The 16,557-nt window shown below is 43.0% G+C and overlaps 1 protein-coding gene across 5 annotated transcripts in view; it reads right to left on the reverse strand.

Moving 5' to 3' along the window:
* The window catches only part of LOC122826993 (methyl-CpG-binding domain protein 5-like), a 24,020-nt gene continuing 7,463 nt past the window's right edge, over positions 1–16,557 (reverse strand). For 2 of the 5 annotated variants that reach the window (XM_044109439.1, XM_044109440.1), the window contains exons 3-11: positions 15,592–15,694; positions 13,898–14,069; positions 10,925–13,267; positions 6,589–6,785; positions 6,378–6,488; positions 4,831–5,925; positions 3,987–4,060; positions 3,826–3,898; positions 1–2,846 (exon numbers count right to left, since the gene is read on the reverse strand). In XM_044109439.1, coding sequence (XP_043965374.1) covers positions 2,784–2,846; positions 3,826–3,898; positions 3,987–4,060; positions 4,831–5,925; positions 6,378–6,488; positions 6,589–6,785; positions 10,925–13,267; positions 13,898–14,069; positions 15,592–15,694 — 4,231 coding nt within the window. In that variant the 3' untranslated portion in view covers positions 1–2,783. The remainder of the gene's footprint in view (positions 2,847–3,825; positions 3,899–3,986; positions 4,061–4,830; positions 5,926–6,377; positions 6,489–6,588; positions 6,786–10,924; positions 13,268–13,897; positions 14,070–15,591; positions 15,695–16,557) is intronic. The other 3 variants (XM_044109441.1, XM_044109443.1, XM_044109442.1) reach the window with 3 other exon arrangements.

The following is a 16,557-nucleotide window of genomic DNA, read 5'->3' on the forward strand; positions in this document are numbered from 1 at the left end:
TAAGAGTGAACATGTTTTTAATATCTTAAACATCTGTGCAACATTATTCAAAATGTTACATCACTGCATGACCTGTAATGTTTCACAATATTTACAAAAAAATGCTGCTTACATCAAACCATTAAAAAAAAAAAGTCCAAACAATCTGAAAATAATGGACTCTGACACACTATTCCTAACCCACATTAATGCAGAAAGGAAAGAAATAAACAAGAGCAACCAAGTGCACACGGTACTTCACGCAGGTCTATTCTTTTTGTAAAGTATATATTAGTGAGAAAATATATACTTAATTACAAGCCGAAGAGAAAGAAAATACTGACAGAGGAAAAAAAAAAAACAGAGGGGAAATAAAAACTGACACTCACACCTCAACACAGAATCACAGGCAAAAACTGTTTCCTATGTTTGACCACGGAGAACGTGGACGTGGCAGAACGGGATCCTGACATTTCACACAAAAATAATAAAATAAAACATAAGAGCAGAATGAACTTTACCGAAAGAGTTCATGTGTTCAGAAGAGGACAGGAGGAGATTTGTAATAAAATAAAATAAAATAACTTCTTCAAGCAAAAACAAAATAAAATGACTGGAAAAATGAGTGAAATTTGCTTTTCAAGTAGTGCTTAATATTTTATTGTCTGGATACAGATATGTTATGTTGTAGTGTATCAATAAACAGATTCTTTAAAAAACTGAAAACGATAAGTATTTTTTAAAATGGGGATTTTTTCACTTCTAGAAAAATATGTAGTTCTGTTTCCACTGACAAAAAAAAACAACTTATGGGTTAAATAAAAGAAAAATCAAAGAGCAAAGATTAAAACTCCCAATTTAGTTGATATTTTAATCATCTTAATAAGAGTCATGCTCACTAGTTAAAGCTGAATTTATATGTAACCTCATTTATAAACTCATAATATCCCAGCTAGTGAGTTTAACTCTATAAATGATAAATATCAAATCTCTCAGTCACACCATCTTGTCTTTTTAAATCCTGTTTGCTGTGATGTTTTCCAAATAATCCCTGTAGTTCCTGTTTCCAGTTGTTCAATCTTTAAATTTCATCAGTAGATGTTAAAATGAGAGTCTGGAATCTAAAACTGCTGTTTTTAAACTGCTGGTTAACGGCCTTTAGAAGTTAAACTGGTTAAACTGGTTACACTGGTTGAAATTAGGACGTCAGGTTGGAGGGAACTGTGATCGTTTAATCGGATGAGAATTGAATATTGGGTTTAAAAAGAGACGATTTTCATGATTAGCACTGGAACTGCTTTGGTCAGAAGAAACATCTTGAGTTGTAACAAGTGGAGTGTCTACAAAACTACAGAGTGAAGAGAAGTTTGAACAGAAAAGGAAAGCAAGCAGAGCACTAACGGTTGCAGGAGATGCTGTTGATCCATCGCTTGGTTTATTGCACTTGATCATTCGGTAGCGATTTCAGGTTATTGATCAGGAGGAGCAGCAGTTTGATGCAGCGTTTCCGATACTGTCAGTATAGTAGTGTTAAAACTGCATGTAAAACCTCCATGTCTGCATTTTAAGAGGTTAATATTCATAAATAACATGGTTTTTATAGCAAAACACCCCGTGACACAACGTGTAACAAAATGAGAAATCTGAGCGCCAAACTTCTTAAATAAAAACGGGACACATGATCTATTGTTCACCTGTTAAAAAACAGAACAGAACAGAAACAAAACATACATATACACATATAAGGCTTTAGTTCTCAACTCTTGGTAGTATTATTGCCATCTAGCATATTTGTAAAGCTTAAAATAAATATGGAGTACTGTACATAAATAATTTACATCAACAAGCAACAAAAACCAGAAACAAAAAGGCCTCTAAATAAGAAAAATGCTTCCGTCAAGTTAGTGTTTCCTTTCATGATCTAAACTCTGAGGTTGGTTAGTCCACCTAAAGCTATAGTTGTGACAAAACAAACTAAAATACTGTACACACTAGCATGAGAACGACCGAATCAGACGACGGCTGAAATCTCAAAGGAAAAATCCACCCAAACGTTTGAAACTGAAACCGTTTGAGAGAAACGAAGCTTTTCTGTTGGATTATTCCTTCTGAAAAGCGCCTCGCCGGATTCGTAAACACGACGGTTTTCCTGTCCTGGATGAAGCTGGTGGAGGAAAATAAACACGGAACACTTTCTGCTGGTAAAGTTCATTCTGTTTTGTTTGTGAACGAACACTCGGCCGATCCTGGACTGAAGAAAAGGGAAACAGCACGACGTCGGTGATGATAGAAAAGCTTTAGGCTTCCTACACGTCTGGATAGAAACCAGGACATCGGTACACTTCTACTGCTTTGTTTGTACAATAAAAGATAAAATGTGCATTAGGTACGCTTGTACATGACATTGTACAATATTTACATACAATTCTTAATAGCAGGAAATTTCAGGATTATCTATATACATATTGAAAATGTATCAGAAATATTTGGACTGTCTATTTTTCTTAAATATGTAAGGTACTGCTTGTAGCTTTTTTTGTTTATTTTACTATCTTATACTAGAAAAAAATAGTTAATTCAGTGAACTGTAGACAAATTGCAACGTTTTAATGTTTTTTTGTGTGTTTTTCTTATTTTTCTCTCTACAGTTAAAACTGTATTGGTGATTGGAGTTTCCAGCACCGTCTGTGGTCAGTCAGAGTCAAGTTGGGACGAGGTTTGTACCACTGAAAGTCCATGTGTAGCACCTGTTGAAGAGCTCAGACCGCCCCGTCTGGACGCGCGTGGGCCGGACACATTCAATGTTATCTGGATATTTTCCTCCTCTTGGGCTTGGGAAGCATCAGCTGACGTTCCCTGGATGGGAGCTGGAGACGGAGAAAATGTTAGAGACACATTTTATACAAACTCAACATCTCTGTCAGGAAATGTCTGGACTGTGCTGCACCGGCTGCAGGTTTCAGGACGATTATTGATCTGATGACAGATTCTTTTTTGAATCAAGTTGTCAACAACGCAGTGACTGTTGTTGACTGTGACCTGTTGGGTCACGCTGCCGTTTGCAGCAACGCAAAAGGGAAAGAGCATAAAATAAATTTAAATTAATTAGTAGGTCTGTCACAATAACACATTTAGTTTAATGATAAATTGTCCCAGAAGTTATTGGGATAAACAATAATATTGTTGTTTTCAGTCTATTTTAAGTGAAATGATGGTAATCATAATGCAAGAACACATTTTAAAAGATTTACAAGCTTCATATTCTGATGAGTATTTAACACTGGAACTGGAAGACATCGTCCAAAACAAACAAACAAAACAACAAATAAAATTAACTATGAAATCTCTGTAAACAAAGTGCTAGTTGAGACCAAAGCACCAGACTGGAGAGTTTTATCATACAGTTTTTGGCAGAAAAAGAAATGAGAAATACAATAAAATCCAGATTATTTGCATAAAATAATTGCTTGTTTTAATCCTGCAGTTAATTGATTTATTGTGACAGGCCTGTGAGGACGATGTCAGTGTGTTTTTTAATGACTTATTGAGTAGATGAACTTCTCCATGTGTGATTTTAATTAGGTTTGTTGATTAATAGAAACATGTTTTTCTTTTTCAGATCAGTGGAATATTGGAAGAGTTTTGTAACAGAAACCCGGTGAATCTCTTCAGATGATGGGAGATCTTTGCTGCTTCATGCAGTCAGGTTGTAGCTAAATTAAAAAGGTTCAGATTTTCCCTCGATGAACAAAATGATCATTTCAAAACTGTTAAATTGTTACATTTAACTGATGACCTGAAGCAGGTCTGTGTGTAAAAACTGAAGACTCGGTTTCAGATACTCACTGTGCCTGACATTTTGTCGAGCTCGCTCATGGCCTCATGGAGAGCGACTTGCAGGGGGTTGTTCAGTTTGGGTCTGCAGAAAACAGTTCATTTTATCGTTACCATGGAAACCAACAACAGCAGAGCTCAACGTTCACTGTGATCTCTGAGGAGCTTCTTACTTCAGGCCTCGCTTGGCGGCTCGGTCCAGAGCCTCCAAGTCGTGGGTTAGTGTTTTTAGTTTCTCCGGCTCCACCTGCAGGGTCAAAGGTCAAACTTTAGGTCAGATCAGGGCTGCAATTAATAACTATATTAGTAATCAATTATTCTGACTAAATTGGATTTAAGCCTTTTTATACAATATTAAAAATGCAACAAAAGATGCAAACAAATATTTCAATTTGTTTTTAAATAAAAAAAATTTATTGGCCCAAATTTAGTGATTTTTTTTTGGATCAACAGATTAATACCAAAAGGTGTTTAATATATTTACATATATTTATATTTTATTAAAAAAACAGTATTTTATTTTTTCAGAATTTGAGCCAGGTGAAACTAAAACTTCTGCTTGTGGAATTGATTATTGTGACAATTTAATAATCAAATTCATATTCTGGAGATTTTTCCTTTGAGCCTTTTCTATATACTATTAGAAATGCATCAAAATAAACTTTTTAAAATGGAAAATATGCAACAACATGTGAGAAGCTCCGCCCTTTCTGCTTGATTTATCAATTCAATATTGATTTCAATTGATTAATGATTGAGCAAAAGATGCTCAGTATCAGAATTTATATTTGACATAATTTGAACCAGATGAAGCCAACATTTCTGGTAAAACATTTACAAATGTATTTTTTAATCTTAAAAAGTGTGAATAGTTTTTGAATGTGTTGTTTCAGCAGGCGGCCTTTCTACTCCAAATATCAAATCAATATTAAATCAGTTAGTTATTCAATAATCACTTCATCCTGGTTAACGGTTTCAGTAACGGTGTGAAGGAAGTTGTTGGACGCGGCGCCTCACCTTGGCCTGCTCTCGCAGCTGCATGGCGGCGCAGTGCACCTGTTCATCACCGGCCAGCTTGGCGGGCCAGGGGGGGAAGCCCTTCAGCTGGCCCCAGACCAGCTCCCCCATGTTGAAGGTTCTGGATCGGTAGTGGAGGAGCTCGGAGGACGGCGAGTCGGGCTGCCGCAGGTCCTCCTCGCTGCTCAGGCTCTTGGTGTCAGAGGGGCTGGGCGCCATGCCGTTGAAGTGGCCATTGTAGTGGCTGTAGTCTTTGGCCGTGGCCAGGGGCCCCTCCAGGCTGGTGGAGGAGCCCGGCGACTGGTCGTCCCCCGTCAGCTCCTGTCGCGGGGGGCCCAGGACTTCCCCGTAAGCCCTGGCGTTGAAGTGAGGCGTGGCGCCGTTGATGTGGGCGCACCGCTCCACCGTCTGCTCCAGACGCTCCTTGTAGTTGGCGGGGGTCCGGTTGCAGTTGTTGAACCGGTCGAAGAAGGTTTTGTCGTGGGGAAGGGCCAGGCCGTGGTCGTTGGAGCCCTCGGCGGGGCAGGGCGGCGCCGGGGCCAGGCTGGCAGGCCTCTCCATCAGAGGACTACTTCTCACTTGGGTAGAGCACTCCAGGAACTCCTCCCCTCCCCAGGCGTTGTTGCCCTGCGCCTCAAAGCCTCCGCCGTGCGGCGCCTCTCCGTCCCACTGCCCTCTTGGCGTTCCCCGGCCGGGGGAGCGGAAGTAGTCGTTGGGTTCTGGACCGTCTGGCGTGCTCTTCCCGGCGTCCATGTTCTTCTGCCCGCGCCCGGACCTGGCCTGCCGCGGCCGGTCTCCGTCCTGGTGCCCGTGCAGGACGGCGCTGACCGCCTGGGGGAGGTTGACGGGTTCCCCCACGTTGGCAGTGAAGGCACTCATGGCACTGAGGGCGGGCACCGGGCTGGCCTGCGTGGTCCCGCTCACCGTGGTGGTGATGGTGACATGCATGCCCTTACTGGCGGCGTCCACCACCGCTCTGTAGATGGCGTCCACCACCTCCGGCCCGCCGCCGGCGCCGCCGCCCCGCTCAGAGCCTGCAGGGAGCCCCTCACTCTGCTGCTCCTCCACAAACTGAGGGTGGGGCAACATTCCCTGCTGACGAGACACAAAAAACAACATGATTAGAGATTAACCAATACATTATCAATACCTGTATTGGATACGGCTCAGAGGAGAACCTGATCCATAAAGTCAGATCTATTGAGTTCTAACTGAACTTTCTGAACCATTTGAAAGAAAGTTGGTTGCAGTTTATTTCTAATCTAACATTGATAATCGATTTCCTTAAAAACTCAAGTTTTTTGAATTTTAATAACAAATTACATTTTAGTGTTATTTTGTGCATTAGATACTGAAGAGACAGAAAAGTTTGGTTTTCTCACATTGTTAAAGTCCATAAAACACTATATTCATAAAATACAACATAAAAATAATAAAATGTGTGAAACACTAATCTTCCAGGAACAGAGAAATATTCAAACTAAAGAACTTAAAGAACTTATCAAGTGTTTATATTTCTAAACAGAACCACATGAAGAGTGTTTTACATCCCGATGTGGGCTCTGTTTTAACCCTTTCACGTTCTGGGATCCTGCCGCCATCTTTAATTCTCTATCAACCAGCAGTGCCCTCTGATGGATGGAGGCCAAACTACAATACTAAAACAAGTTTCAAGTGGAAGTTATTACTTAATCATTTGGAATAAATTTTAATCTAATAAACCATTAACTGTAAAAACAATAACAGAACCAAATCTACCTGGTAGTTCGGATAGAGGCAGGCCATGGAGCCGCCGTTGCTGCCGCCATCTTTGTAGTGTTGGTTGTCAGAGAAGTGCTGCTGCCCCTGGTAGGCTGGGTGAGAGGAAACCTGTGACATTCGCTGGTGGACCTGCTGTTGGTACATCGGAGCTCCACCAGCGTTCACATGAGGCTGGAGGGTGGCCATGCCAATGCCTGAAAAACCAGAGAGGGGAAACGATTCATCCCAGTTCACCGTAGCGTTGATGTTTTAGTGAATAATCTCTCTGTGGAGTAACAGAAATGTTGCTTCTCTGAGCTCTAGCTCTGGTTAGTTACTCCAGTTTTCCGCGATTAAGCGATTTCATCCCAAAACAGATCACTGTATCTTAGAAGGGACGCTAACTTCCACCTGTAGGTGGCAGTATTTGTTGCTTCTACAAAACTGCTATTAGTTGATATGGCGTGTAACAAAAATCTAAGTTCTGATTGTGTGTCTAATCTGTTTGCTTGTTATTTTTTCTCCTATTTTATACGTAGATTTTGGAAGAGCTCTATTGAGGGAAAAAGTATCACCACGAAATCAATTATTTTAATCGGAAAACAACTAAATCACAAAAATGCTGGAGGTACTCAACAATATCAGTCTAAGCAACAAACTGAGAAATCTCTTAAAGTGTTAATTAAAAGGCTTCATTATCCAAGTACTACAACATGAAACCTAAATGAGTCTTTTAAATATGTTCCGTTTGGCTAAATGATAAAGCAAATTAAATTGGTTTCCCTTCCACTGCACTTTAGTTTCAGTCACTTTATCGCTCTTCTCCAATCTGGTGCTTCCACCAGGAAAGACAAAATAAATCAATGCTTCTGAGTGGAGACTCACAAAAGGGAAAAGTTGCACATCAACAATCTGTTGCAGCCCAAACCAACAGATGGACAAGCTGCCAGATGAACAGTAAAGCCAGACTTGTTAGCGAAAGCATCCAAGGACGGCGCATGGACAAAGTACAGGGAGGCCACAGATGTATCAATGAATGAAGGGAGAAGTGAACAGACAAAGCCCAGGCAGATACAGAATCTGGAAGGCCTGACGTGTTTTTGTGGGTGTGAACATGGACGAGCGGCGACTGGAGCAGCTGGTGCGATGCTGCGCCGCTGAAGGGCAGCTGTGTGTGCTCTCTTTTCTTCCTCGCCGCCCCCCCTTCCTCTTCTCTCCAACTCGCCTGACCCCCTCCCCCGTCCTCCCCACATCATCCGCTACTGCTATGATATAGTGACGGCTGTTGCTGGGGGACGCTGCCATGGAAACCGAGTGATGATTGGTGGTGCTGTCCGCAGCCAGGAAGCTCGTTGGGGGGGTGGAGGGTTAAGGGGGCCGGGTGGAGCAGTTTCAGTCTGCAGGGGGATGGGGGCGGCGGTCAACTGGATACAGGGGGTCCGGGGGAGTTTACAATGAACTTTTGAGTATTTGTTAATGGCGACAGAGTGAGTGGCAGTGAGTGGGGGGGTCCAAACGCAGCAGCTGTATGGAAACAGATGGTTCAAGGCTGCATCTCAGACGCCACCGTCTAGCTCAGTTTCTACGACTCTTAAAGGCTTTTAAATGCAGAAGAATGGGAAACTCTGCCAAACATGACATCTGCCACAAAGTGGAAATATTAATCCCTGGTTTAATCCTAGAATAAACACAAAACCTGCAGTCCATGCTCAGACTAGCTAATGGGGCTCATTGTAAAGCTGCATCAGAACCGAATTCACGTCTGGAGAAGAAACGCTTTCTGCTAGGAATGGAAATCTGGACCAACATTGATATCCGATATTAATATTACTGTTACAACCGATAATTCTGATTTTAACATTTTCTGAAATTAACTAACCCCAACTTCTACCCCTCTTTATCTGAGTATCTCTGTAGATGACAGAAGTCGGACAAGTGCTGTAAATATTGAACGTCCAGAGTGAAAAGGCCTGGTGGGAGTACAGACCCCTCCTGTGCCAATTATGTAACAATTAAACGACAAAATATGCAGTGATTTGAATTCATAAACCCTTTTGCTGCTAAAACTCAACAACAAGGATATCTAATGTTTTAATCTGTTATTTTTTAGCTCATTTGACCATCAGTGCAAATTGTTTTTATGTCCACTCAGCTTTCAAAAAGGTTGATCTTTCACGAAACTGTGAAGAAATCCTGTAGAAATGTGAAGTGTGAAAGCTAAAACAGTTGGTCACACCTTGGCCTGTCCAGAGGAAATTTGCTGGACAATAAATAGTTCCAGAAATTATAGCAATAAACGCTATGTTGTCATTTGGAGACCATTTTTGAACTAAGAACTTATTAATGCAAGTAAACCTACTGAAATGAAAAACATTTACAATTTACAGAACAAACAAAACAACAATAATTAAAATGGATTACAGAGTCCATGTTATCAGCTTAGACAGGGAAAACAGGCAAAAGGGGCAGGAAATGCAAACTAAGTACTTCATACAGAGTTTGAGGCGTTTTTCCAAATGCTGGCTTTTCAACTATATTAAAACATCTCTTTAATAAAAATGATCATGCTTATTTTTTAAGTTATCATACCATTAATTTGTTGATCACACCACTAAAAACAAGCAGTGAAATAATCTCTAATCTCATGTATACAATGCTCATTGTGATTTGAAATGGAGAAACTGAAATGGGGACAGAAGAAAGGCCAACCCAAGTGGTTACAGGGTTTCTAAAAACTGCTGACTTTGCTCCTGTGATGACCAATTAACTTCAACCTCAAACATCCGTTTCAGCAGCTACACTGAGGATGCTGAAAATGTTAAAAATCCCCAGTGATGAAAAACATCAGGCTCCACCAACAAGCCTGAATTTCAATGAATTCACGTGTCAGAAAAACAGAATAGCTGGTGATAAGAGCAGGTGGCCTGGAGCAGACCTCGGTCATATTTCTATGATAAAACACAAAAACGCAAATCGAATACATAAAACGATTCCAGTTCGACTGCAGGGAGGGAAACAGAAACGAGATCTGAAAAATACAGTCACACTGCAAGTCATCCATGTGCATACAAATAAACAGAAGAACACACTCTGTAAGGCACAAGCAGACCTACAAAATCACACACACCGACCTAAACTGTCATCAAAGGCTTCACTCTGGCCTCTATTCAGGGTCTATCGTTACTATAGTGACCGGCTTTCTGGGAGAGGCTCTTTACAGCTCCCTATCTGGGCTGCTTCCTTTAAAGCGTGATGCAGATCCCATTTCTAGCTTTGCACGCCATTCACTGACGTTAGAATACAAATAAAACAGAGAGAAACACTGGCTGACTGACAATTAGTGGGCCGCTAAAGATGAGGGGCCCACTAGTTAGCTTTGACACGCTGAAGGAGTCGGATCATCTTGACTCGGGGCCTATCACCCAAATCCTTTGGTTTTACTTCACTCATAACCATAGAAACCAATGCTTCATCAGGCCAGAGACTTATCAGAAGAAGAGAGGAGGGGGATTGGCAGCAGAGGATGTTCTCCACGTTTACAAGACATTCAAGGAAATGTCAGGGTTAAAAATCGACTGCATCACAAGTCCAGTTCAATTTGTCTTTTGGTTTAAAGTTTAGTTCGTGCGTTAAGTACTATCTGACCTCTTGACAGACTGAATTTGTCCAATCCAAGTAATTAAAAATGACACATGGCGTTCCTCAAAGACACATTCTCGTTATCCTGCTGATGTTGTAATTTTACAACTGTAGTGTTTCCATTAAAGTAGGAAGATAATTGAAACCACACATTAGTTAGTTAGTTCATGAGATAAGTCATTATAAATCATGGTGGCGATGAATGTAAACGGTTACAAAAGATAAATTCATATTCATAAAGCAGGAAGTGGACTATTACGCAGGGCATTCTGGGTAAAAACAACCAAAACAAACATGCTTGTCTAGCACTAGCAGGAGAAATGGCTTGTGATGTTTTACCGAAGACAAACAACCACTAAAATCTAAAACAACTGTATTTTTCTTTACATTTTGTGAGAAAGGAAGTTGTGCTCAGTGTTTTAATTCTTGGTGCAGCGCCCCCACAGGTCAGGAGGTAAACAAGGTTTTCAATTAGTAGCTTTGCTTCAGAGGATCATTCCAGCTGAGAAAATATAACAAATATGGCAAGTTGGTCCCAAATGAATCCAATCTACTGAACTACGAGGTGTGAAAACCCGTAGAGATTTGCTGAAAAGTTCATTTGTTAACAATTCAACCCAATAAATATCATTCACTGTTTTTTAGCCATTTGACATTTAGAATAAGAGCCTGATTTAAATTTAGACAGCTGCTTCCCAATTGTGCAAAGTCTCACCTGCATCAGAGACCGTCTGGTTGCAGCCTCCATCGCCCCCTCCGTGCAGCACGATGTTCGTCCTCCTCATACTGTGGAGCTGTGAGGGGTGCGGACCCGGATGGGACAGTGGTGGTGGGTTAGTGTTGGGGCGTACCAGCGGCATGCCGTCCGGTGCGATCGGTCCGCCGCCTGGCCCCAGAGGACCGCAGGTGTTCATGGACTGAGCCTGCATCTGGGCCATCATGTCGGGGTACTGGCCCGGACGGGGGACCAGGTGGCCTCCTGACGGGTCCAGGTTCTGGCAGTGCTGGATGGAATCTCCTGGAGGTCGCAATCTCTGCTGGACCAGGAGGTTCTGCTGCATGCCCGCATTGTCGTTGTAGTGAAGCGGCGCCGCTCCGTGTGAGCCAGAACTGAGCCCAGGGCGGTGGCTGTTCCCCGCCATGTTGTGGGAACTGTGGCAGCTCATGGACTGCAGCAGCTGAGCCATGGAGGCGTTGGGGTGCAGGTTCCCCATCCGGCCCACTTTACGCAGCTGCTCTGTAGCGCTGGGACCCTGCATGTGGGGTCCACCCATGCCCTGCTTATTGAGCATGTTGAAGACCATGGTGTTGCCACTGTCGTGGTTCCCAGCGCTGCCGGACGACTGCTTGCGTTTCCGTGCGGGATCCCTCTGCTGGGCCATGAGTTTGTCTCGCAGCGCCGCCCGGCCACTCTGACCTTCTGGAGTGTTTAGCAGCATGGTGGAGTTTGGTGGGAGCATGGGATTTAAAGTGCTGTGTCCCTCCATGCTTCGAGGGCCGACACCCCCACCGTTACCTCCGCCGGCCGCCCCCGTTGCCGGCATGCCGACCGCACCGCCAGCAGCCATGCCGGGAGTGCTGTTGCCAGCAGGGCCGAGTTTGTTTTGATTTGCTAGCTGTGCTTTGGCTGCGGCTGAGAGGAGGCTGCTGGCTGGGAAGGAAGCGGCGTTCTGTTGGTTCAGAATCTGGTTGAGGGGCATCCCAAGGAGACCAGGGTGGCCCTTCTGGGAAGTGCTGGAAGTTGCCAGAGAGGACGAAGAGGAGGAAGAGGTGGGGGAATACATGGAGTTGCTGTGCTGATGGGTGCCGACTGGGTTTCCCATTCCAGGCAGCAGCTGGGAGTCTTTATACTGGTGGAGTGGGTCGGTTTTGTTGGTGGATGGGCTTGAGGGCATGGCTGGCCGGGGAGACCCCATAGCCGACCTGGGAGAACGAGGGGGAACCTTCATGGTGGCACATGGGGCCTGGTGACCCGAGGGCATTGCAAAGCTCCCGTGTTCGGAGGAGGTGGAGGAGGAACGCGAGCGATGAGGTGAGGCCTCGATTCGCCCCAGAACCGGTCCACCCATGTGAACAGGGGAAGTGACAGGTGAGGGGGACATGGAGGAGGAAGGACCGCTCTGTTGAGTCCTTTGCACATTGCCACCATGGCCCACAGGTCCAGGCTTCACTGTGGGTAAAGGTAAGTTGCTTGGCAGGGGAACGATGGCAGGAGGGGGGATGTTTACATTCATCATTTGTACCTGAGAGTGGATGTTGGGCTGGAAGTTGGGCGGGTTGGGGGCATGGTTTGGGGGCTGGCCAAGTGGCTTGCTAGGAATGGGATCCAGAATGCCTAAGGGGTCTTTTTCAGAGGTCAACTGCCTTTTCTGAAGAGCACAGGGTGGTGGTATAGATGGCGGGGGAGGTACAGAATGCAGAGGGGGCTGAGATTTATGATGAAATGCTGCTCGAGGCAAATCCATGCCGGGTGGGAAGTTCCCCCGGGGCATGTTCATGTTCATGACAGGGCTTTTGGCAGTGGCCGTAGGGGAGAGGGGCGTGCTAGTCCTTCCTGTCATGGCGCAGGATGGCTGGCCTGCAGGAGAGCCATGAAGCATTATTCTGGGTGGGGAAAGAGGAGTCCTAGGGTTCCCATGGATGGATGCTGAACCGGGACTACCGGCTCCTGGAAAGCCACAAGGATTGGTCCTCTGAAATCCCTCAGGGCTGCCCAGAGTGTCTGTGCTGGGAGACTGAGAGCCATCTCCATACAGTTTAGCACTGGAGGAAGATGGGCTCAACATGCCTCCATACCCCACCCGATATGGAGATTTAGTTCCAGGATCCCCGCTCGGTAGCCTCTGTGCCCGGGGGTATCCAGAGTAAAGCTCAGGCTGCGGGGCTCCACCCGCCTCCTGAGGAGGAAACAACCTCTGCTGTTGCTGCTGTCCGGCCGCCATTATCATTTTGAACGGGTTCTTGCACTCAGGACCAACAGCATTGGGCAACCCATCGTGGGCTTTAGTCCTTATTGCTCGTTGAGTTGTAGAATGCACAGCAACTGCAGATGATGTACCTGGAAAGGGAAACAAATAATTTGCAAGTTATTTAAAACCAAATCATTATATTATAGTTCCAGCCAATAGCGTGTTTCTAGTAGCAGTGAAGCTAGGTATTTCAAACTGCGTTTTATTTGGAATACTTTAGACCTGTTATGGACAAAAATAAAAAAATAAAATAAAATTAGCAAATACGGACCACGAATAGAGTTTAGTTCATATTAGCCAACAATAACAATATTTAGGACATTTGAAATGCTAATATTAACATGATAGTTAATAATAGCAAACATGAAATTGTGGATAGGCTAGAAATAGACATTATTCAGGATTTGTTTCAACTGAATGAAGTTCTGAACTGAAGTATTTAGCCTTCATAGATCCCAAGGCATATTTAGGATGTGAAAATTTGTTTGAGAATTTTAAATATTTCCTACCAAATACAACATTTATAAATAGCAGAAGTCAATGTTCAAAAAGCAAAGGGCTGCAGTAGTTGAAGGCCAATAAACAAGCTGAAAAGCTTCAGCAGCTGGACGATGTCAACTAGAAGCATGACATAAAGCAATTACAATTCAAGCCAGATTGCTACCCTGGCTTGTATAATACACCAAGGTTGGAAGAACTGTATTTCCATGTCCATGTACCTCCTCCTGGGCTAGTCAGTGCCAGAGGCGGGTGTGTCTCCATGCTCTTGTGCAGCGTGGCCACAGCCAGGAGCTTCCTCTTGTGAATGCAGAGTTTGGTCACGTCTTCATCTGCTTTCACATCCTCCGCCGTTCTCTGTTTGACAGCCGCCCCTGGGTCGAAGTTGAACACCTGACAACAAACAGACATATGATCTTATTACGCATCTCGAAAGCCATGTTTTTATTCAGAATATCTATCTAATATCGTAGAAAAACCCATAAATAAATCACCGATAGCCAACCTTCTTCAAATACACTGGACTAATATCCTGCATCAGATGATATAAAAATCAGTCTGAAGGCCCTTTACAAGAACAGATGGTCGTTTGCTGGACAACCAGTGGTTCTGTGTTCAGCTCATATAGAGGGGAAAAAGTGTGTTGCAGCTGTGCAAAGTTCTCCAACAGCTGAAGTGGACCAACATGGCAGAGCTGGCATCAATGCTAGCTATTGAAAAACACAAGAGGGCGACTAATGAGGCAAGAATTAAAATAAGAACCAACACTGTCCTCCAAACGAGGGAGAATGACAGACTGGAGTGTGTAGGAATTACTCCACTGAGAGGAAACAGAGAGACCTTGAAGACATAATCGGTTTAAAAACTAGAGCTGCACTCTGTAGACAAACTGTCTGCTACTGACCAACAATACATCCATCCGTCCAGATGTCCATTCCTTGGTCAATCACACAGTGATGAAATGGTGACAACATTTCTGAAGGGATGGTTTAGATAGAAAAAAAATACAAAAGACGTTTTTTTAAAAGAGCTCAAGGTAAGAAAAATCCCAATATTCATAACATAAACAAAAAATGGAAAAATAAGTAGAATTTTTTCATATTTTGTAGACTTGGAAAATACTTAAAAGAAAACTCTAGAGTTTGTACGACTGCACAGAAACCTGATCAGGTCAAAGTGAAGTGACTGATTTGAATTTATATTATGAATCACAACTTAAATTGGGATTTCAAAGCAAAAGAAAACCATTAAGAGAGTCGAATCTTCCCAGATTCAGCAGCTTTTCACAAATGTATCCTTTCCACTCTGTTTCATAAGTCAGAAATATCAAAAATATTCCATCCAAAGGTTAAATTAAGACTGAAAAACAAACAGTCCAGATCTTAAAAGGAATGAAGGATGGATGGAACACTATAGGACAGAAGGAAAAAAGAGGGAAGGAAAAAGAAACAATAAGTAAGAGGAGGAAAGACAATGAAAGACGGGAGTAAGAACACAAAGGAGCAGGACGAACAAGAAAAGAAAGGATGGAAAAGCAAAAAAAAACTGTAGGAAATAAGAAAAGAAGGGAGGAAAATCAGTGAAGCAAAGCTGAACACAAAGGAGGAAAGACGAGAAGAAGGGAAAGAAGAAATAAAGGCACAAGAAAAGAATAGAGAAGGAAGGAAGGAAGGAAGGCAATGAGAAAAGGAAGTTTGCAGAACAAGGAAGAAAAAACTGTAAGATTGATAACAGACAGAGAAAGAGTGGTAGGAGTGGAGGATAAAAAGGAAAGGAGGTGGCATGAGGAAGCAATGAGAGGAAGAAGAAACAATAAATAACAAAGACTGTCAATCTCTAGGTCTGGAAAAAATAAACTAAAATTCCATGTTTTTTTTCTGAAGGATGACCTGTGACCCCAGAGCAGCAGCATTACCTTGTGGAGGATGAGCGGACACTCCAGGCCACATTTACAGGTTCCATCTGTGAGCAGGTAGGTCTTCACCTGCTCCAGGCTGGACAGCAGAGAGCCGCTGGGACTGGAAGACAGCAACGGGGGGGGAGGGGTTCAACTCAACGCTCACAGTAACAGCAGAATGACAATTCACTTTTAAAAAACCATAAACTTAACAACATTTTAAAGACATGATTGAAGATGAGCTTCATTCTCTGATCCAGGTTATGATTATGAACAAATTTCTGCAGGTTTCACCAACTCAAATGGAAGACTTTTTTTAAACCATTAGAAATGCAATTTAAGACATTATTTTGACAGCGATGCACAAAAGATTTTAGCACAAAATGCAGGTAACATTGTATGAGTTTGCAACAGAAGAGACCCAGTAGTAAAGAAAGAAAGCTAGCTAGTTAGCAAGGGTTTATTAGCAGTTAGTTAGCATTAGCCGCAACTGCCTCAAGTCACAGAATGTAAACTTTTGCCTGACAGAAAAATACCAAGAGAAAAATGAGCTAGCTAGAATATAAGAGATTAAATAGTCCTGCTATGACAAAATGTGAGGCATGTGATTAACGAACTTAAAGCTCACTCTGTATTTTCTAATGAATTTAAGACATTTTAAGGATCTGAAGACAACCTGGTAAAAATATTAGGCTCTTATTTCCCCCTTCTGCTTTTCTTTTATTTTCAATCTCACAACATAACACTGTCACTACCATGTGGACGGTGCATATGGAGTTTTCCTCCATTTGTTATTATGGCCACAAAGTTCAGCTTTAAGCTCATCTGATCAGAGTACCAACAGGAAATTTGACTTTTTGTGGCCAGATTTTCATGTCTCGTGATCACAAAGTGAGTTCTGAACTCTGTCTGAACCTTTGGAGGTAGAGCCAGTCTGAAGTGGGACGTCCCATTACATCATGATGAAAAGTGCAGACTGTGCAC

The sequence above is a fragment of the Gambusia affinis genome, linkage group LG24, assembly GCF_019740435.1.
Source record: "Gambusia affinis linkage group LG24, SWU_Gaff_1.0, whole genome shotgun sequence".
In the NCBI taxonomy this organism is placed as follows: domain Eukaryota; kingdom Metazoa; phylum Chordata; class Actinopteri; order Cyprinodontiformes; family Poeciliidae; genus Gambusia; species Gambusia affinis.